General features: G+C 40.1%; 1 protein-coding gene across 1 annotated transcript in view; it reads left to right on the forward strand.

The window, feature by feature from the left end:
• CATSPER3 (cation channel sperm associated 3) overlaps window positions 1–16,111 on the forward strand; it is a 49,232-nt gene extending 33,121 nt beyond the window's left edge. Inside the window, exons 4-8 of the mRNA XM_054976354.1 lie at window positions 6,415–6,597; window positions 7,296–7,436; window positions 9,372–9,491; window positions 14,414–14,571; window positions 15,991–16,111. Coding sequence (XP_054832329.1) covers window positions 6,415–6,597; window positions 7,296–7,436; window positions 9,372–9,491; window positions 14,414–14,571; window positions 15,991–16,111 — 723 coding nt within the window. The remainder of the gene's footprint in view (window positions 1–6,414; window positions 6,598–7,295; window positions 7,437–9,371; window positions 9,492–14,413; window positions 14,572–15,990) is intronic.
• The last annotated feature ends 7,436 nt before the right edge of the window (window positions 16,112–23,547 follow it).

A 23,547-nucleotide genomic window follows, 5' to 3' on the forward strand; every position in this document is an offset into this window, starting at 1 on the left:
AAAAAAAGCCCTGCTAGTATGTCTGTTAGGGCATGGAGGGTATGTTCAACTAATTAGTTAGGTATTGTTCTCCCAATGCAACTGCTGAAGTATTTTTGTCATCTGACAGTACCAAAGCTCAGAAGAGTTTTTACACTGGCAAGAATGAATGCCCTTCCCTCTGCAGTTTTGGAGGGTAGATACAAGAAAGTACCATATGCTAACAGAACATGCAGATGCCCATATGATAATATTGAAACCATTGAACATATGATTATAGTGTGTCCCATATTTAATGAGTTGAGGGCTAGCTTAATCATCCCTCGACTTAAAAATATGGAATTACCTAATATGAAAGCCCAGGTGATGTGGTTACTATCGGATACAAATTATTATGTTACTCTTTCTGTGGCCAAATATATAGGGGCAATAGTTAAACATCAGAGATGTGATATCAAGTAAGGTTCTTGCCATTTTAATTTCTGCTTAAGTCAATAGCCGTATGATCAGTACTAGATAGATAGCTAGAACTGTTTCCAGAAGGTATTAAAAGAGCTCTTTAGTGATATTATTAATGCTTCCATTTCTGAAGTAACCCAAGGTAATCCAAACATATTAAATATTCAGAGTTCTTTACACAGTGTACTCCCAGTAATTAGGAAATATGGTCCTAATGGCCACTGTAGGTGGAATACATCATATTCTTTGGCAACAAGAATGTGTACATGTTTCACAGGAAATGTGACTTTGACGAGTGTTGCCCTGCCCATTGGGATAGATTTTTTTAAAAAAGCATTAGCTGTGTATAATTTCAACATGTAAAATGAAACTGAACAATTTCAACAAAATCTGTGCAACCCTCATGTCAAATTTTGTATGGAACGACTGACATGCATGTAAACTGTAACGCACATAGTCTAAAGACTGTTGACAGGTTTCTCCTAGCAACCCTGAAGATTTCATTTTCTGTAGAAGGTTAATTTGTACAGTGGCTGCTCAGCCTAAGTTTCTGCTTGTCATTAATTTGCCTGGGAGTGCACCAGAAGTGGGACATTTATAGGCACAAAGCTCTTATAATGATCACTTTTGAGCCTTTATCCTTTTACTTTTGATCTTGGACTTTAGTTATCACCAAGTTTTTATATGCTAATTATCCAGTATTTCTAGGAAAAGGTTGAGAAGGGGGTATATAAAACAACCAGAAGTTTATAGAAGGTAAATCGGGCATTTCTATTTATCTTTACTAATAATTCTAGAAGAAAGGGGCCGTCTGTATAAAACTGAGAAGAGAGCAAGCTGATTTAACACAGTGTATAATTAACTTGTGAAATTCTTTTTTAAACATATATTTGCAAAACACCACTTTATCTATGCAGATCTGACTGCATAGAATTAAATAACGGATAGGTTTTTTAAAAAAAACATACTCCAACTGTATAAATCCTTGAGTAGCAGACCACACATACTATAGTTTCCCACATGTTCAAAGTTTCATTTTTGGAGCAATGTTTACTGAAAAATGAACCAGGATTTATTTTTAGTGTCCCTATCCTCCCTCAAGAGCTGTTGACCATGCTCAGTTAAAATATTAGATTGTGACAGTTTAGGCTCATAATAGTGAGACAATTATTCAATGCTTTTTGGAAAAGCAATTTTTTTAAAAAACGTATTTTGTAATCCAAAGTATTTTTTTTCAGGAGATGTGGGTGGTTTTACCTATATGTGCATTATAATTTATTAATTGCAGCCTAAATTACCCCATGGGTGGGAAATTGTGCTGAAGGCTGAAAAATATCTAATGTTGACTTGGTATGGTTCCCTTTATTAATTTAAAAATCTCTCTTTACAACTTTCTGCCTTCCACCTTAGAGCAATAAATTCCCACCTTGAGGAAATAATTTCCTTGTTGTACTCCACACAGAGAAGTTCTGTTAGCCACAATCCTGGTTATAATGTATATTCCATTCATCTGGCTTTTGGTTTAAAAATGCACATTTAGAATGCCAAGTTATTAGAAGATGTATTGGGGTTAATTTCAATATAGTTTACATGTTTCTGAGATTTAGAGGCACAAAGTCGCCCCTTAATAACAGATGCTTCTAGGAGCTCTTATGGATTTTGAAGCCCTAGATAAACACAACAATGGACCAGTGAAACTGTTTTGGGATATAAGTAAACAAGGAGTGCTTGCTGGCATCTTGCTGCCGCCAGCATTTTATAGCTCTCCTGTTGACTTCATCTTATGGGAATCTAAGTATCTAAAGCCCTGATTGACTGAAGCACTATTACATAGGTTTATAAAAATGTCCCATGCTGTTTAGGTAAACGGGTTTGTTCCTCCTTCTCATTTTCAGGGCTCTATTTAACAGCATAGTGAAGAGCTTAATCATGCAACATGCTGAGCCCTTTTTTTGACTTGTCATTTACATAGTACTTTTAGAAAACCACCTTTCCCACCCTCATATTCCAATATATTGTAATGGTTATATAAGCAACCCCATACCAGTGGGTGGGACTGTCGCATGCGTTAACATCATCCAGGCGGGGCCTGGAGATATCCCAGAATTATAACTGATCTCCAGACTACAGAGATCAGTTCTCCTGGAGAAAATGCTTTAGAGTTTTGACTCTATGGTATTATACCCTGGTGAGGCCCCTCTCATCCCCAAATCCTGATTTTCTCATGCTCCAGCTCCAAATCTGCAGGAGTTTCCCAACCTGGAGCTGGCAACCATTTGAGTATTTGCATTGATTTTGTATTGTTTCCAGTTAGGGTTACCAACCTCCAGGTGGGGACTGAAGTTCACCTGGAATTACACCTAATCTCCAGATCATGGCCTGGCAACCAGCAGGAGACTGTGGTGGTGGTGGTGGGGCGGGGAGGCTGCTGTTGGTACTTCCAGGGAAAATCCAGACATGATGTCACAACTCTTTAGGAATTGCCAGAAAGTCTATGGTAAAACCTAGAGGGACTGACATCACATCTGTTTTTTCCCTGGAAGTGATGTCATACCATGCGGCTGACAATCATTTTTTTTGTTAATTTTTCTCCTCATAGAATCATAGAGTTGGAAGGGGCCATACAGACTATCTAGTCCAACCCCCTGCCCAGTGCAGGATCAGCCTAAAGCATCTCTGACAAGTATTCATCCAGCCTCTTCTTGAAAACTGCCAATGAGGGAGAGCTCACCACCTCCCTAGGCAGCTGATTCTATTTTTGAACTACTCTGACCGTGAAAAAGTTTTTCCTAATGTTCAGCCGGTACCTTTGTGCATGTAATTTAAACCCGTTGCTTCCGGTCCTACCCTCTGCTGCCAACTGGAACAGCTCCTTGCCCTTCCAAATGACAGCCTTTCAAATATTTAAAGAGAGTAGTCCCCCCTCAACCTCCTCTTCTCCAAACTAAACATTCCCAAGGCCCTCAGCCTTTCCTCGTAGGACTCAGTCTCCAGACCCCTGATCATCCTCGTCGCTCTCCTCTGCACCCTCTCGATTTTGTCCACATCCTTTTTGAAGTGAGGCCTCTAGAACTGCACACAATACTCCAGGTGTGGCCTGACCAAGGCAGTATAAAAAGGAGCTAAGACCTCCTGTGATTTCAACACTATGGCCCCTTTGATACAACCCAAGATTGAATTAGCCTTTTTTGCCACCGCACTGACTGCTCATATTTAGTTTACAGTCCACTCTTACCCCAAGATCCCTTTCACACATACTACTGCCCAGAAGTGTATCCCCCATCCAGTATTTGTGCTTCCCATTTTTGTGGCCCAGATGTAATACTGTGCACTTGTCTTTGTTGAATTGCATCCTATTCGCAGCTACCCACTTCTCCAGAGTATTCAGGTCTTGTTGAATTTTAATTCTATCTTCTTGGGTGTTTACAACTCCTCCCAATTTGGTATCATCAGCAAATTTAATGAGCAGCCCTTCCACTCCTTCATCCAGATCATTGATAAAAATATTGAAAAGTACCGGGCCCAAAACTGAACCCTGCGGCAGCTCAGAGCAGCACTGAGAAACTAGAGCAAGGTGTGGGATCCCCTACCCCCACGGAGGGCTTGGCAGCCATGTCCGTTCCCCTGGAGAAAGTAGCAGCTTCAGAAGGTAGACACTATTGTATACAATAGAGTCTAGGAGGAACTTAAGTCCTTCCCTAGGCACTACTCCAAAATCTCCAAGAATTTCCCAAGCCAGAGTTGATAAACTTATTGCTAGTTACTGTTTTGTGTTCTGGGGTAAGATGACTGTTTAACTGTTTTTAAGATCTGCACAGTAGACCGCATGAAAACCTTTACTAATTTTGTTTTTTTAGAAGAAGTGTTACAATATACCTGCCTACTATGACTCCTCCCATAGTCATCTGCAAATCTTCTCCCACATCAGCTCCTCCCTTTCTCCATTGCTACCCCTTATGATTAGAAATGTCTCTCTGAATATCTATATGATATTTCCTTTTTGCTTCTTTCAGATCTTTTTTCAAAATCCCCCTTCTCCGTGAAACCTCTTGTGTAATTCTTTAGTTCTTGTTGTCTGTCAAAACAAATTGAACCAAATGCATATTCTTCTCTTTGACTCCCCTGCTCAGACAGGCAGAGGTTATCTATTTTTGGTTGTTTGAGAAAATGTGCACACTGATGGTACCATTTAAAAAAAAATAATTTAAATTTAAATCTCTGTTGAAATATTCAGACGATGTTGTGTATATTTTTTGGGTCATACACAAAACCTTTGCTGGCTTCCCGTAGAATAGGTTTTGTGATGCTTTTGTAATATTAGTAGAAGCTATTTGAAAGACCTTATTTCCAAACAGGTGATATTTGGATGTGGAGGAAACAAGCAGTTGGCCCCACATATGTGGTTCTTATATTCATAACAAGGGCAGACAGTATGGGGGCGCAGTGGCTCCCTTGATGCTCTTGGAAGTGTGGGAGATGGGGCCCTAAAATCTATTGAATGGTGATAGCTATTATTTTTAGTGGCTTGAATCCAAAGACAGTGGAAAGTACTTTACAAATTGGGCTTCCAGTTTCCATCCTCTCCCTCAGCTTCCCTCTCCCACACTACTCTGTCCTGATACTCTGGAGTGACTTTTCAGGGGGAACAGTGGCTGGTGGAAGGGGACAGAGCAGGAAAGCCCTGTTGTAGCACTGGAACTCTGCTTTGCTGTCAGTTCCTATTGTGTTTAACACCAGTAATAAAGCTGGAATAGCTGGTCCCTTTTCTATTTGGATTAACTGTCTCATATAAGGGTGTCACAATAGAAAAAGAAGTAATTACTTCTCAGAGATCCTTAGTTCCATAACAAAGCCACAGTACAAAGCATCGATATTGTTTACTATGAAGCAGATGTGGGTCTTGTTGGTTTTTGGCACTACAATAACTCCTTTTTAATATGCCCCTAGAGAAAGTATTGCAAAGCGCAGGGTCATTGGGTAAGAACTCTTAACAAAATGAACTCTTATAAAGTACTACAAATTACATCAGAATGTACACTAGACTCTCTTAGGAATGGATGGGAATACTGATTTGGGAATACTGCCTGAGTCAGACTGTTGGTCATGGATCTTGGCCAAGATCACAAACATTTCTATTAACTCTAAACTACAGGAGACTCTGCACTGCTTGAGTATTACAATACTCCAGAGACTGGCTAAAGAATGGGCTGGCTGCTTTCTTTTGACTACAGAAAGCCTACAAATGCCAAAATGGTTTCTTATACAATCTTCTGGTTCTTTTAAGAACAGCATCTGTATCTGCCAACACCATCTCATACTTCAAATCCAAAATCCATTTGTTGATCTGTGCAGGTGTCACTTCCTGGCTAATGGGTTTGTGCAAAGCCAGGATCATATGCTCATCTGTATCTCCTGTATTGCTAAGACATTTGTTTTGTTTTGGTAGATCAAGGATATCACCACCTTGTCAGTTTCTGTGCCTTATATAAGGATACATATCAGTAATTCCAGATGCTGTCACATTTCCTTATTGATTCATATATTACATTTTGTACCTGGGAACCCCTCTTTGAGTACAAAATGTATGAGTATGGTGTCAATTAGAAATATGCTTATCTGTATATGTGACAGCTTCTTGCACTAAATACATACAATTAATGCCTGAGAAAAGGTCAGGGGAAAGCCACAGATACTACAAATGGACACAATATATGATGCTAAGCAAGTTTATTTTGTTCTCTGGCTTCAGTGCCCAAGTCAAAAAGATAATATTTGAAGTAGATCTTAGACCTGCATCCTCCATAGTTATGCATGGTCTTTCCAGTGGCAGCTGCTCTGTATGATAGCTCTCTGCTTAAGATGATGCAAAACTTAACCAGCTCCCCTTCCTATCCCATTTGTTTCGATTTGAGAGATTCCCTCCCCCTTTCCCACAGAGTAATGCAAATTGTGTTCACTTGTACTTTTTATATCCAGATTCTGATGACAGCCTTGCGTAAGACTGTGAAGAATGTGAGCTATGTCCTTGTCTTGCTGTTCCTGTTGATATTTATCTTTGCAATTTTGGGTCATGATTTGTATGGAGATCCTGATACTGGAGACATGCAGAATTGGGGGAGCCTGCCATCTGCCTTTTTCACTCTTTTCAGTTTAGTAACGGTAATTTCTACAAGCCTTTCCATTCTCAGACAGTTCTCATACAAATGCTAACTAACATTCCTGACTTGGAATGATTAAGATAGATATTTAAGCTTTATTCTATGTAATGCTATGTAATGGTGAAATTAATTTGGAGGAAACCTTTTCAGAATATGTCAATGAAAACTATATATGTGTGTGCTGTTTTCCCAGGACCTTTGATTAGGATTATCTCTGTCCCTAGTTAGAGTTAGATTTCTGGATTCTGTATCAATAAAATTAGTACTTCTCTAATGAAGTTCTACCTTTTCTGCAATGTTCCTCACAAAATGAGAAAAGCAACAATGTTCCATCCTTTTTGTCACTTGCCTCTTAAACTTTCTGAGTTTATCTTTTTGTGTGAGAGCATGATATGTAGGAAATGCACAAGGGACAGTAGAAGGGTCAAGAGAAACAAATGTAAAATACAAAAGCAAAAATGAAAATAAATGAAATGTAGTAAGAGAAATAGTGTGTACAAGCCCTCAAAGGCAATGTTGATTAGTAACTGCTAGTAACTGTTACTTTATTAGTAATAATAGCAGTTACCTTAAATCAGGAGGTCTAGGAATCATTGAAAGTATTTTTGTGGGAAATTGTGTGGAATTAAGAACCTGGTTCGTGTGATTTTTGATTAATGGAATCTTTAGATCTTAATGACTCATCTGAAAAACTTTCAGGTTGATGGCTGGACAGACTTGCAAGATGAACTGGATGAAAAAGGTCTCACTTCAAGCCGGGCATTCACAATAGTCTTTATTCTCCTAGGATTTTTTGTATTTTTCAATATGTTTATTGGAGTTGTCATTATGGATATTCAGGTAAGTTGCCTTTTTCTGATGGTAGTACACATTCTTTGATAACTGGCTTTTAATGAGCATGAAAAATTTTGTGTGTGTGTGTGTGTATGTGTGTGAAAGAGAGAGAGATTAAATTTCTGTCTCTGTAAGAGCAAAATGGAGACTCTGGGAACAGAGTGAATTACAGTCCATGTGCTACATTAATGTCCCCTCTGTCAGGCAGAAGAGCTAATGTGGTATAGTGGTTAGAATATTGGACTAGGATCTAGGATACTCAAGTTCAAATTTTCACTTTGCCTTGGAGGTGAGCCTGGGTGGCCTTGGGCCAGTCACTCACTCTCAGCTGAACCTACTTCACAGGGTAGTTGTTGGGAGGATAAAAATGGGAAGAACGATGTTGTAAGCTGCTATAGGTTCCCACTGAGGAGAAAGGCTGGGTATAAATATCTAAATATATTTCACAGGTGTGCTGAGTTTTCCTTGTCTTTGTGCAAGGACAAAAGTTCAGTGTGGCAAACCCAAATGAGATTACTCCCTCTGCCCAAGTGTGTGAACAACTTCTTGGTATATATTCAAGCTGTCACTTTTATGGCTTCTTTTAAATATGACATTGTGACCAGCCATGCTGTTCTGATATTGTCCCTAAGCCTGGCTTAGTCACTAAGAATAAAATGCAGAATGGCTGGGCTATCAAGACAGAGAATCAGCTTGGCCCTTTGGATTCTTAGTTCATATTTTCCTGTAAAGAGGGAGGAAGACATGAAACCCACTTGTTTAAGCTAAAGGGTGATTGGGGTTTGGCCAATAAAGGAGGGAGTTGAATTTGAACAGAGGGGAAAAAAACAAATTAAGTTTCTGTTTTACAGCTTTGTTAATGATTCTGTTGCTTTGGGACTGATGCTGGTGGGATAGAGATCTGAATGTTTTATTAAATGTGTGTATCCCACATACAAATCTCTACTCAGCCATGAAGCTGATTGGCTGACCTTGTGCCAGTCACACTGTCTCAGCCTGAGCAACCTCACTTGGTTGCTATGAGGAAAAAAATGGAGCAGAGGAGAATGATGTACACTTCACTGAGAGCCAAGCTACAAGTGACGCCTCACACAGGTTGGACACTTGTCAGCTTCCCTCAAGTTTTGATGGGAAATGTAGGCATCCTGGTCTTGCAGCTGTAATGGAGAGCCAAGCTGTAAAACCAGGACGCCTACATTTCCCATCAAAACTTGAGGGAAGCTGACAAGTGTCCAACCTGTGTAAGGCGTCACTTGTAGTTTGGCTCTGAGCTCCTTAAAGGAAGGAGTGGGTGGGGAAATGCAATGGATAGAATAATGGATAGTAGTAAATGTAACGGAAAGATAATGGAAAGATTAACCACCTGTGCAGTGGTTAATCCTTCTTCTTTCTCCTTACATGCAAAGGAAGCACAGAATTAATTAGGGGTTTAATTTACAAAACAGCCCAGTATTTGAATGGCAGAGCTGTCTAATTTTGCCCTCCATCTCTCCCTTTCAGTCCTGGAATGGGTTATAGAATCATGTAGGCTGCACATTAATTTGTAACTTTCTGTATAACAACAACAATAGCAACAACAACATAACTGCACTTGTATGCTGTTCTTCTAAGCAGATTAGTGCCCACTTAAAGTAGTGAACAAAGTCAGTGTTATTTTATCCCCATAATACAGCTGGGGAGGGAGTGGGAACTGAGAGGAATGGCTTACCCACCTACTGATCTCAAGGTAGTCGGGAATTCAAACCAGCAGAGTGCTGATTCAAAGTCCAACCACTTAACCACTATGCTACAGCAGCTCATGTGTGGTATGGGGGTAGCTGAAAGGGTGGAGACTCAAAGAGAGGGAAGACAGTTGGATGCCCTTAGTAGGCTGAGAGTTCTCCGAAGATTAAAACAGGTCAGCAGCATAGTCTTAAGATTATTTAACAAACTTTGGTATAGGATACAACTGAAGAGTATGAAAGAAAGCTTCAAGCAGAAAGGCGGGCTACTCTTCATACAAAGAAGCAGGCCATACTAAGAAGGCAACAAGAAGAAATCAATGCATTAATCAGTCAGAAGGTTAGATGTTCTCTGTTTTACAATGTTTTCATGGCTGAACACTTTTTAATAGAAGGCTGTACATGAATGGCCTCCACATGTGGTGGAAAGAGGGGGTAGAATTCTGAGGTGGTACAGTGGGCTGTACTACTTCAAACTGTGGGTGTTAACATTTCTAATGCTTCCCCAAGTAAAAACTCCTGCAGCCCCTGCCCCCAGATGTAAAGGAGCAATGTTCTAATCTAGCCATTTGCACACTGTACCAGTTTTTCACTTAAAAGACACTATTACTGTTGAAGGGTGCAACAAAATATAATCTCTCAGAGGCAGTTGAAATGCTGTGGCTCATTCTAACACTTCAGTATTTGGTCACCTCATTGCCTCTCCATTTTGTTGCATTTCTAGACCAGGTATTATTTATAAATATTTACACCTTTAAAAGTAAACTAAGCTGTACATTTATGTTTAAATTGAAGCCAAAATAAATTGTTCATTTGTTAGGTTAGTGGGTTTAGATGAAGTACTGAAATGATCCAAGAATATTCAGGTAGTAGTTTTGCAGAATATTATGGTGAGGATGTTAAACCTTTTATGATTAAATTATCTGTGGCTTATTATACTTTGTGAACAGGTACATGTACCGCTAACTCATGCTGTATACTTAAACCATCATGCACAGTAGTGTGCTGATGACCCTTTCAAAGTGTCATGGATCTCACCCATCTGCTTTCCAGATCTTTGGAGAGCATACAGAGATGTAAACTGCTTGAGAAATATGTTGCACTGTATACAGCTTTCTTGCTGTCTATGCCCTGCACCCTATCACATCTTTAAAGGTGTCAGCATGAGGAAGTTGCATAAAGTGTTAAAGAAGCTGAGTACCTCATTCAAATCTATGCTATTTTGCAATGTCATTAAACTGCTGGGGAAAATCATTCAGAGTTTTGACGTAAGGAGTTGATACAAGCCCCATTCACTCTCCCATACTGAAGGCAGATTTTCCCTCCAAAATGGTCAAGATTGCTTGCTGTGGCTGGGCAGCCTTTGGCAGCGTATCTCTGGGTATTATTTTAAGTTCCTTTTGTCCCACACTTTAAAACATATATATTTTTGGCTTATATCCCAGCCTAAATATTTGGTAGTAGAGAAGCAACAGCCCACATCTTTCAATGAAATGGCACTCGAGATTGAGTAAAGTAAAGGTAAACAAGAAAGAGCAGGTTTATTAACCAGGCAGGGTTGGTATATAGGTAGGCAGGGAAAGTAAAGCTGAGGTAAATTTTTGTAGAACAGAATACTTCACAAGCATTAGGCACAATAGTCTTCTTAAAGCTTAGTTTCACTAGTTACAAATCTTAAAAGTGAGTAGTTGGCAGTTTCAAACTTAGGTTACTTTAATAAGGTTCCTTCGTAGATTTCACTTTACAGCTTAGGTGTTCTGACTTCAATACAGCACTCTTTTCCCTTTACACCAGACTTAGGGTCCTCCTTAGAGATAAATCCCCCCATTTTAGACAATGGGCAGGAATTATTCTTTTCCAAAAGACATAACCCTGACCACTTGGCTGAAAGGAGTCTCCTTTCACTACCCACTTCCTCTGCCAACAATACCCCTTCCCCAGTTCTAACTTGTCTGTGCAAATACGAGCTGGCTTTCACACTTAAGTACTTTAACTAACGTCTTTTTTAAACCTAAAGCTGTCCCAGTTAGGGCAAACTTTTTCTTTTTTCCTCACACAAAGGATTACTAGACTGACCCTCCTTGTCAGACTCCAACCTTCAACTTCTTCAACAATTCTGTCAGCACCAATTGTTTCCGTCTCACTGGCCCTTCAGGCAGTATTTTCCCTTTGACTTTCCGGATGCTGCACTTAGAAAACCTTTAATTTAAAAGCCTATTCCATCATAGAAGTCATCAGAATTCTCAATTCTGTTTGTCCTTTTCAGTTGAAGCAAATGAAGACCAGGTAGCTGAAACTCAGTCCAGACATGACTGAAGTGCTGCTAATGGTTAATATTGCTGATCAGAGATTAAGAAGGCAATCTATTCTATATGGGGTTGTATTTAGTAATGTGCACTGAAAAAAAATTGGTAAATTTAGTACAGTAATACCGAACTGGAGAAAAAAATCAGTATTCCCTGAATACTGAATTGATTCTCTAGTTTGGTTCAGTATTACAGAGCAAATTTGGTAAAATCCAGCCATTTGGGTTTATCTAGTGGCTGGGAAGGGGGAGTGTCATGTTTTGACTGAATTTCATAAAATTTGCATGGTACCTACTCCTGACTATTCTCTGAAGACCCTCCCAAGTTTCATAAACATTGGACCCAGGGGGGGGGGTGTTTTATGGCTCTCCAGAGAAGGTATCCCCAATCTCCATTATTTCCTATGGGGAAAACTACCTGGGGGCTATCCAGGGGGCTAGGGGTGGCATTTTGCAAGCAAAATCCATCAAAATTTCAGGGGACCTACTCTGGATTGTCCTCTAAAGATCCCCTAGTTTCATAAAGATTGGACCCCAGGGTCCAATTCTATGGGCCCTCAACAAGGTGCCCCCAGCCACTCTATTTGTTCCTATTGTGGGGAAAAGTCCAAGCTGACTCTCACTGCAGAAACATATGGACCAAGGATGTCATGGCCAGAGGCACACTCCCAAATGCTAGCTTCCCGACAGATAGTCTGACAGAACCAAGCTGATCCCCACCACCAATTCCCAACGCCCCCTGACCAGACTGACCAGCCACTCTCCATTGTTCTTCATGATGAGAATGTTGCCAAGTTCTTTCCCGGTGGCATGTACATACAGGGCAAGGATGCTTCAGCCAAGATGTGCTGCCAAATGCAAGCTCATCCCTGGGAAAGCCCAACAGAACCATACTGATGCCTCTCCCAACCCCAGTGCCCCCTGACCAGGCTGACAAGCCCGTTTACATTGTTCTCTGTGAGAACAGAACAGCCACAAGCAGTACCCAGCCACAAGCAAAAGGCAATGGCAAGTGAGCATAGTTGCAGAAGATGGATCCCACCACGTAGCCTCAGGCTGAAAGTGACAGTGAGGTACTTTGGAAACTTCTTTTGAGCCTCAACAACAGGGGAAAACAGCCCCCCCCCGCCAAAGAACCAGCAAAAATGTACAGCAACAAAACACCCACAACAGGGGAAAACACAGACACCCCCCCCCCCACAAGAACAAGTGAATCTAATTAGCAGGAAGGAACTATAAAATAGCAAACAAAGCATTCCAACAACACAATAAAACAGAAGAATCTCCCCCAGAAGAACAACAAAATGGGCATAATAGTATAATAAGTAAAAGCCAAACCAAACAGCACTCCCACACACAGCAACCCCCCAGTTTTTAAAATCTTTTCCGTTCCCCTCATCCCTCCCAGACACCAGGCCACCCCCTTTCCCCCAATGACAGAAAAAAACGGTGAATCTGCGAATCTCAAACCAGCAGAAGACCTTCAGATGCAGAAGTCTTCCAGGTGCAGCAGCAGAAAAAGGTCTCCAGGTGCAGGTCTCAGCAGGCAGCAGCAGTAATCCACTGGGCAACAGGATCCAGTCCACATCAACTCCGAAGCAGGCCAGGCCTAGACTAGAACACAGAGACAGAGTCCACAGCCAGCAGCAGGCTGGCAGTGTCTCAGATCTCTCTGGGCAGCCAGAGCACACCACACAAAATAGAGGCTGCTCTGAGGGAATCCTGCCTACTTAAGTCCTTGCAGGGTAGTTTTTTAAAAGGCACTCTCCTTCTAAAGAATCCCATTGGCAACAGGAGAGTTCCTGCAAGTATTGGCCACTCACTCCCCCCTTCTTTTGTATTCAAGTTTGAGTTCGGTAATACTGAATTGTACTGAATCAGGTAAAATTTGGTATTTTTAAAGGAATACCGAACCCAAATTGCACCCCCTAGTTGTATTCTCAGAGCCAAACTACACGAGACGAATTACACACATACAGCACGTGCAAAATACCACCCCAGCCCCATAGATAGCTCCCCTAGTTTTCCCTATAGGGAATAATGGAAATTGGAGATGGCCGGGGCACCTTCTTTGGGGGCCATAAAATGGCCCCCCAAAGTCCAATCATCACGAAACTTAGGAGATGTTAGTGAACAGTTAGGAGTAGGTCCCCAGCAAATTTGGTAAAATTTGGTCCTAAAATGCCACCCCCAGGCACCCAGAAAGCCCCAATCCACATTTCCCATTGGAAACAATGGCCATATTTTACTGAATTTGCTCTGTACTGCCAAGCCGAACCGGAGAATGAATAACCCCACCCCGTCCGTTTCAGGTTCATGTATCGAGCATATTTCTGGATTTTGCTCAGATTCTTAATCGTATTGCCATGCTCTTTCTTCCCACCTCCTCCTTATCCTGACTGAATTCACTGCATGGAGAGGAGGAGGAGGAAGTTAAGAGGGAAGGAGGGTGCAGGAAGGAGGTGGTGGTGTCAACTAGAAAAATTCACTCAGTTGTATGCCTGGCACCTGATCTTAGCTTTAGATGTTATGCTAAAACCTTCTTGTTCATCCAAACATTTGCTTGATTTTTTTAAAAAAAATGTACATTGGATGCTTATTCTAATGATTAACTTGTTTTATCTGCTGTTGATGAATTAATGCATTTTAATGACAAATGATATATTTTAATTGTGTTAAATGTAGATTTTAAATTGAAAACATCTTAGAACTATTAGGATGAAAAGCAGGGTTTAAAATATTTCACATAAGTGAACAAACATGCACATACTACACTGGGTGCCCACCAGCACTCTTGAATTACATTTACAGACTTCTATTACTTTAAGAATTTAAGCCCACCTTTTTGCAGCAATGGTCATTTGCCATTGGTAGAAGTTACTGGCCATGGTCATTAATTCATAGGAGGCAAATGTATCATCTTAGTGATGTTTGAACTGTGTGTTTTTCCAAATCAGAAATCGAGTGAATATAAAACCTTCAATGAATTAGTAGAAGACTTTAAAAAAACACTGTATCATACAGATCCTATGATATTAGAAGAATTTTGTGCCAGTATACCATTCATCGATCTATATTTGACATCCCTAGATCGGCAGGATGCCACAGTTTTCAAGTAAGTAACTCTTCTTAAACTAACAGGATAAAAATTAGATCATGCTCACAGGAATGTCTATGAGATTCTTAACACTCTTTGACCTCTATACTATTTGCATTCAGAGCCTACTGAAAAGTTCAGAAAGGCAAATGACTCAAAACTGTACTACTTCAGTGCCTCCAAAATGATACCACTTCAGTATGAAGGTGGCATTTTTAATGTTTCCCAGCATCAAAAGCTCTCCTTGCATGTGGAAAGAGCTAGTTTTAATCTGCTTGATGAGCTAGTTTTTTATCTGCAAGGAGTTTTTGACCTGAAGGGAATATTCAAACATGTGACTTCTTAACTTGTTTTCTAAAGTGATGGAGTCCCAGGCAGATTGTATTTTTTCTTATGTTTAATGCAGCTCTCAGAGAGTAGTTTTATGGAGAAAGCTACCTGAATGTTTTTAATAAAGAAGTCATTCCCCTATGTTTAGTTTTTATTAATGCAAAAATTACAGATCCAGTGTAGTTGTAATGGTCAGAGTGTTGGACTGTGATCTTGGAGACCCAGGTTCTATTCCCCACTCTGCCACGGAAGCTCGCTGAGTGACCTCAGGTCACTCACACACTCTCCATTTAACTCACCTCACATGATGATTGCAAGGCTAAAATGGAGGAGAGGAGAACAATGTAGGCCATTTGGGGTCCCCATTGAGGAGAAAGGCAATAGGCAAGCAGGCAGGCAGATATAACTGAATGAAAATAAATAGGAGTAAAGGCTTTTCTTATTTCAGGTTAAGAAGCTTTTGTTTGCAGCAGAGAGCTCGGCCCACTACAGAACGTTCCATTTCTCCCATAATCACATGGACTAGCATTATTTTTTTCTATTGTTCTTTAAAATGGTGTGCTAACATATATCCTCCTGACTATCCCATACGGAAATTCCTAATGCTGTTTGCATATTGCAATTCCATTTAGTGAAAATTATAAAAGATCTTTGAGCATACTGAAAGTCTGAACAACTGAATCTGATTGCTAGAATTTATATGTGAAAGTACCTGGAATTTTTGAAAATGTTGCTATGATACACAGGCTTTGTATGCTCAGTGAGAGGAGAATGCTATGGTATGGAATGAGCTGAATTTGGGTAACTTTGACAATGGCCAAACTACATGTGCACAAAAGCATGAATAAGTAGCTCTGGGCACAGAGCAGCAGTCACTGGGAGACTGGGAGGAGAGGTAGTTGTGAATTTCCTGTATTGTGCATGGGGTCAGACTAGATGGCTTTTGGGGTCATTCCAGCTCTGAGTTTCTATATTTCTACCACAGTGAATTTTTACCCTTGAAGAGAGGAGAATTAGGCACAGAAAAACAGGAGAATGGGATGTTTTCCACTCTGTTATAGCACAGTAAAACAACATTGAATAGTTTTGCTCATTGTTGTCTTATAGGCTGCAAGAACTCTACTATGAAATAGTTGCCACTTTGACTACCATGCTGAAAGAGTCAGAAGAGAAGTCTTGGCAATCTCTGCAATCTCTTAAGGCAAAAAGCAGCCTCCTGTATAAATAAAGTAATGTTAGAGATGTTTTCTCTCCATTTCATCCCTTTCACGCTTAACAATTAGTGAAGCCAGGTTTTAATGACAAAGCTCCCACAGGCATCAGCACAGCTAGGATTCTATCAAGTTTGTTCATATCTTGGGAAATCAAATCATAATTTGGCTGGTTTGCTAATGTATCTTTGCATATCATATCCTGCAATTTGATCTGAAGGCCCTGTGGTAACTGTGAAGTGGTCAACTGTGGTAAGTTGCGAAGTTGTTCTGTGTGATCATCAGGATGTTTTGTTCTCTTGGTTTTTAGGGCCCTGTAATCATGTGGAATCCTCCTTCGTTGGTGCTGTCAATGAGAGCATGCAACATGTTTGCCTCTTGGACATTACCTATAGAGGAGTAAGGTTACATATGAATAGTTACTTTGCATGGTTGAAGGTGGTTGCTGGGCACATGGCAATGAGTGAATCTGCATTTAAGTGGTCCTGTGTTTCTTTAGTACATTCCCACTGATATATAGATTTACCAGTGCATGCACCTCTAATGAGATCTGTTGCACCTGCTTCATCTTTCTCAGATTTCCTTTCCTTTCCTTCCCTTTCCTTTCACAAACAATAAAGGCAATCTTGGATTTTCAATCTCCCCCATCTCTGATGTCATCCATAAGTAAGTTTCAGCTCTGTACCAAACGTGTTAATGAAAATTTCACGTTCCTGTAATAATAGCTTACATTGTGAGATCCTATATCTTCCAGTAAATACTGAGCTCTTTTAGATTTGTTTATACAAGAGAATATTCTGAAAGTGTCTGTTGGAGAACAGTGGAAACCCCAGTATTGATGCAGTGTACCTCATCTATACCATATCTATTTCAAGTGCATTTTTTATTCACATAGTAAAATGTTTGCAGTAGTCACATAGGTTAGTCCAAACAGACAGTGTTAAAGAAGATGCCTAGCTAATGTTATGTGTTTCCCCCACTTTCAGGGGGCAGTGCTAAAACTGGAAGAGAACAGTTGAAATGCATTTGCAATGATACACTTAGCTGTTTTGAACAAGATGGAAAAGATTCTCTTTAGCGATTAAGTCCATAGTTCCATAGCCATAAGACAAGGCCCATTCAGACAGAGGGTGTATCAGATCTTAAGCATATGCTGTTCTTGAATTCACCTCAACATGTGAGAAATAGCAAGGAGACACCATAGGCTCTACAAGATGAAAAACTTTTCCACTCGTGAAGTACTTTGAGAATTTCAAGGATGGAATTTAGCAGCTCCTCCCAAGGAAAAAAGGTTATAAAATTTGGTGCTGAGTTTTCTGACTCACATGTAATTGTTATATTACAGCTGTGAAGCACTTTATGATTACATGTAGTGGACTGGCATATAATGTTACAAAAAGAACCACTTGAAAAATGTCACTTTTAATAGTGAGTGGTTAGTCTGGGCTACTCTCTGGCTTTTTAGTAGTAAAATAAATTGGAAACAGACATCTGCAGTAGTATCTGATTCTAGGCTCAGAACTGTTTGAAAAATGATGCCCATAAAGCAAAATTATTCACACTTTCTGAGAGGTATCTGCTGAATATTTTAAAATTTAACAGAACAAGTTTGTTTTTAACTCTACATATGTCATTCTGAATACAACTCATCCAGCCAGATTTGGTTTTGCCTTACACAAGTAAATAATTTGGAGTTGTCAGTGAATAAATATTCCTCTCCATGCTCCATCTTAATTTGGAGAGGGCTTTCTATATCCAAGCATATTTTGGTTTATGAATTAGCTTTAAAAGTGCAGTCTATATTGGGCTAGGCTTCATTGGTATCTAAGTAGAATTATGTGTATGTAAAGTGCTGACATGTGGAAGTTGACTTACGGCTACCCCATAATGTGTTCACAGAAAAGATGAGCAGAGGTGCTTTGCCACTGCCTGCCTCTGCATTATGATCCTGGTTTTCTGTGGTGGTCTCCCATCCAAGTACTAACCAGAGCTAAGATCTGACAAGACTGGGATAGCCTAGGCTATCCAGGTCAGGGTAGAGTTATACTGTAGCGAAGAACCGACAGGAGACAAAGTCAGGATGCAAGTCTGACCCTCCTTTCGGAGGCGAGTGCTTTATTGAGAAACTTTTCCAGAAGTCCTGGAAGAGAGCAAGAACAATTAAGCCAATAGCAAAGGTTACAATCTTCTGAGCCAGTCACAGATGACTGGGCAAACATGCTGCGGTCAGCCCTTGTCTTATCTGTGAAGCCCAGCAAAGCACATTGTGAGCTGATCGTGTGAGTATATGGTGCAGCTCTGTGAAGGATGAAAGGACATGCTGAGAAATGCTGAGAAGGGCCCAAGGCCAGGGTGTACTCACTCCTTTCTAAGTCCTGGTCACGGTGTGCCTATTGACCAGAACCTGCAGAGTAGGGCTGCCAAGGCTGGCTGGTGTGCCAGGTCCAGCCCACATTATACCAGTCTAAATCCATTAAAAAGGCTGTAACTTTTCAGAACAGCACACTAAATTTCATTGACAACAACACTGACAATTTCACTGACAACAACAACAACAACAACCCAGCTGGAATAATAGATTGGACACAATGTGATTTAGAAAAATTGGATCGAAAAACATGAAAACTACTGAACATGCATCACTCTTTACACCCAAAAAGTGATGTTGACAGGCTATATTTACCATGAAAAATTGGTGGAAGAGGATTGTTACAAGTACATCAGGTAGTGGAAGAAGAAAAGAGAGACCTGAATGATTATATCAGTAGAAATACAGAAACAATACTTCAGGCTGTGAGAACAGAGAACATATTAAAAACAACTGAAACAAAGGCTGAATACAAGAGGAAACAGTTTGAGAATAGATTAAATGGCTGGAAGAACAAACCCTTACATGGGCAACATATAAAAAATTTTGAAGGAAAAAGTGACAACAGCATAACTTGGGCATGGTTGAAGATGGGTACAATCAAGAAAGAAACTGAGGGTCTGATCTTCACAGCACAAGAACAAGCATTGCAAACGAATGTTATGAAAGCCAAAATTCAGAAAATCAGTGAAAATCCAAAATGTCAACTTTGCCAGGAAAAAGATGAAACTGTGTCCCACCTTATCTCTGAATGCAGCAAAATTGCACAGGCAGACTTCAAAGCTAGACATGACAGGGACGCAAAGCTGATTCATTGGTCATTGTGTAAAAAGTATAACTTGCCAGTATCAAAGAATTCATGGGAATATCAAGTGGAAAAGGTGCTAGAAAATGAACAAGTCAAGATCTTGTGGAATTTCAGAATTCAAACTGATCGGCACCTTGAACATAAAGGTCATGGAAAATTGAAAAGTCTAGATAATCGACATTGCAATTCCTGGGGATGCCAGAGTCAAAGAAAAAGAACAAGAAAAAATGATTAAATATAGAGATCTGGCAATAGAAACCACCCAACTATGGAAGCAGAATGCAACAGTAGTCCCCATTGTCATCGAGGCACTTGGAACCATCTCGAAAAGCTTTGCAATTCATATGGAAAAACTGCAGCTTTCTGACATAACACCTACAGAACTGCAAAAGATGGCGCTACTTGGAACAGCGTACATATTACGCCGATATCTGGTTGATACTTAGGTTTCTGGTGGAAACTTGTATCAGCTTAGCAAGGCCAATCAATAATAACATGTGCCCTCTGCTTATTGTTGATTGTGTTTCAGATAATTTGAATAACAACAACAACAACAGCAACAACAACTGTACTTATATACCACTCTTCTAGACAGATTAGTGCCTCACCCAGAGCGGTGAACAAGTTAATGTTATTATCTCCACAATGCAGTTGGGGAGCTGGGGCTGAGAGGAGTGGCTTACCCAAGGCCACCTACTGAGCTCAGGGTAGCAGTGGGATTCGAACCAGTAGAGTGCTGTTTCGCAGTTGAACCACTTAACAACTGTACTACAGCAGCTCATGTAATCTGGGGTCCATCAATAGAATTATTTAGATTGTATTTATCATAACACAGGATATCCAAAATTTTAACACCAACCCAGCATATTTAATTTTAAAATGGTTCCCAATCCAGAGATCCTCCTGTGAAAGGCAGATTATATTGTTACTGGTGTATGTGAAAGCATCTTTGATGAACAGGTAATTTCAGTGTCAGTTGTGACAGCTTTATGTATTTCTGGGTATGCGAGTACATAAAAATGTGCATTTCCCCCAAAGCAATGTAGTGTCAGAGTGGCTAGTATGGATCATCTGTTCTATGAGTGTCAGAGCAGCCCCAATCTGGGAAAGAACACTCCAACAGCCAAAATTGATTATATGTGGGATTACATTACTACATGCAGCATCCATGTACAAATGTACGTTCTGATATTTCAAGGAATTCATGTAAAGAAGCCTGATTCCACATGCAGATCAGCAGATCTGCTCAATGGTATTGAGCAGATACCATTGCTCTGTAGGATGTTTCAACTTCAAAGCTTTTGTGTGCAAATTCATATTTGGTTGCATATTATCTACCATTATACTCCAGCTAGACATTTATGGCAGCAAACAGAAGCCCCTCATAAAAATCCTGGAGGCAAACCAATAATACATGTCCTTACTAAATTTGGTTTTCATGTTATCAGTTGCAGTAATTTCATGTTTTATGAAGAACACTTCCTCAAACTTCTGCAGCATAACAAAAACACATGTGGCCACAGAAGACAACGTGACCATTTTTGTGGAGAGATGAGATGAAAAACTCTTTTTTCCCTTTGACAGTTATATAGGCCACATTTCAGTGAGACAAGTGGGGAAGAATATTATCAAGCGTATAATTTCTCCTTGCTTTAACTATAACTATTTTTCATCTTTAGTCTCTTTGTTGTTAAAATGTTGAATAATTTTTATTCAACATTTTAAAAATAGGTTTTATTATTTGAAATAATAACTACTGTTTTAGAACAAATGAAATATGAAGATGAATTAAAATATAATTTATTTGAGAGGAAAAACTACTACTGAAAATTACATTAAATATTGTATTGCGTGTTATTTGCATTGACTATTTTTGACTTCAGTATACTTCCAAATGCAGTGAGCTGGGCATGATTGGGGGTTTAGGATTAGGGGTGTGCACCAAAAAAGGTAAATCTGGATTAGGAATATTGAACCAAATCCAAAATTCCCTGAATAATGGATTATCTGATTTGATTCGGTAATATCAGAGAAATTTGGTAAAATTCAGCCATTGTTTCCTATGAGAAAATCAATTTGGGGGCTATCTGGTTGACTGGGGGGGGGTTGTTGACATTTTTAAAGCAAACTTCACTAAAATTTCAGGAAACCTGATACGGACTGTCCTCTAAAGATCCCTCCCCCTCAGTTTCATGAAGACTGAACCACATAGACCAATTTTATGGGGCCCCAAAGAAGGTGTCCCCTTGCCACTCTCCATTATTCCCTATGGAGAAAACTATCTTCCGGTATCCAGGGGCTGGGGCTAGCATTTTTCCAGCAAACTCTACCAAATTTGCAGGGGACATACCCCTGACTGTCCTCTAAAGACCCTCCCCCCCCAGCTTCAGGAAGATTGGATCTCGAGGGCCAATTCTGTGGGCCTCAAAGAAGGTGTCCCTAGCCGCTCCATTGTTTCCTACGGGGGGGTGGGAGTCAAAGCTCTGCAGAAACACACTGGGGAAAGGCTGCCATAGCCAAGGCACACTCCCAGATGCAAGCTAAGTTCATCCCAGAGAAAGCCCAACAGAACCAAACTGAAGCACAGGAATGGAATCCCCTCAGAACCAAAGAGAACCAAGGGACCAACAGCACACCAAAGAATCATGTCCATTCCACCCAAAACAATCTGAAGCATGAAACAATATTGCAACTTAGCCCAACAGAAGCAAACCAAAGCAAAGGAATGGAATCCCCCCAGAACCAAATTAAGCAAGAGGAACATCACACCAGAGAATTACAGAACAGAAGCAAAGTGAAGCAAGGGAATGCATTCTGCTTGTGGTTGGGTACTGCTTAGTTCTGTTCTGTGGTGTTCTCCCACTGACTGAACCCAGTGCCTGGCCACTGTGAATGACCCTGCTTCAGTTTCCCATGTTTCAGTTGGGTTCTGAGGGGATACCTCCTCAGTTTTCCCCATAGGGAATAATGGAGAGTGGTTGGGAGCTCATAAAATTGGACCTCATAGTCCAATATTCATGAAATTTGGGTATGCACCACCACTAGTTCATGGACTCTTTGGTGAGCTGTAGGTATGTGGATGGCTCTGTCAGAGTGGAGAAGAAGCATGTACAGAGATTTCAAAAAAGGAGGAGTGCTTGGTAGACATGTGGGGTGTGTTGTTGTATGCAAATTCAGCCAAGGGAGGCACTCAACCCCAGTCATCCTGCTAAAAGTTAATCCAACCCAGTTTCAATTCATATTTGTTTACATTTAGGAAATTGTGGGCATACTACATTTATTGTTGAGTTCTGAAAGCATGTAACATAGGGCTCAAGAAGAGGAGATGAAGATCATGCTATGCAGGAAAGGAGAAGAAATTTAATCCTTGAATCATCATTCAGTCTCTGTATTTAAAACCAGAGCCCCTAGTTTGCTACTAGCATTTTAGAAGAAAAATATATGTTTTTTAAAAAAACATATTTTCTCCTTTAAGGGGCTAATAACAAAGCAGGAAATCAAGTTTCAAACAGCAAAACTGAGTAGAGTTCAAAATTGACCGCCCTCCCCTTGCATGGCCTTGAGGCAAACTGAGCCTGGTTAAGCTTGTGAATGTCACTTTATGGACAGAATGAGATGTGCGATCTTATCAGTCTGAGTAATACTAGAGAAACTCAAAATATATAACCAAGAAGATCCCTCTGGCAGATGGGGAGCTTGAATATATGGAGGCAGCAGAATTAATTGGCTTGATACTTTACTAGTTATCAAGCATTTCCTAAAATGGGCTTAAGGTTGATCAGAGTATTTCACATTGGTATCTCACCATTGATTACTTGCAACAGTATGACAGTTAAAAATGGAGAGTGACATATTCAAATTCTGAATGATTAAGTGTGCGCTAACTTAAATGCACTTCTGAGTTCTCTTTGATTACATTCATTAATATGGTTAGAGTCTGACTCAAAAGGCTATGAATTTTGCCTGTTTCAGTCAGATAAAATCAGGATATGGCTGAAGGAGAATTTTAGTTCGAATTATGTCTGATTTTCTCTGGACTAATAATTTTTGAAATATCTAAATTTGTTAGGGATTAGAGCTAACTTCGAAATTTGTCTCAATATTATGAATATATCAAGTTAGCAATACTGTGATAAAAGAGAAAAATCCTACAGCTCATTGTATGTCTTTGAGAGAGAGAAATGTCTCTGGGAGGTAATCTACACCATACTTTCTCCTCTGAGATGCCAATATCGCTAATGAGTTTCCCACCTCATATCATTAAATATCCCTTGTGT

The sequence above is a fragment of the Eublepharis macularius genome, chromosome 4 (genome assembly GCF_028583425.1).
Source record: "Eublepharis macularius isolate TG4126 chromosome 4, MPM_Emac_v1.0, whole genome shotgun sequence".
Taxonomy (NCBI): domain Eukaryota; kingdom Metazoa; phylum Chordata; class Lepidosauria; order Squamata; family Eublepharidae; genus Eublepharis; species Eublepharis macularius.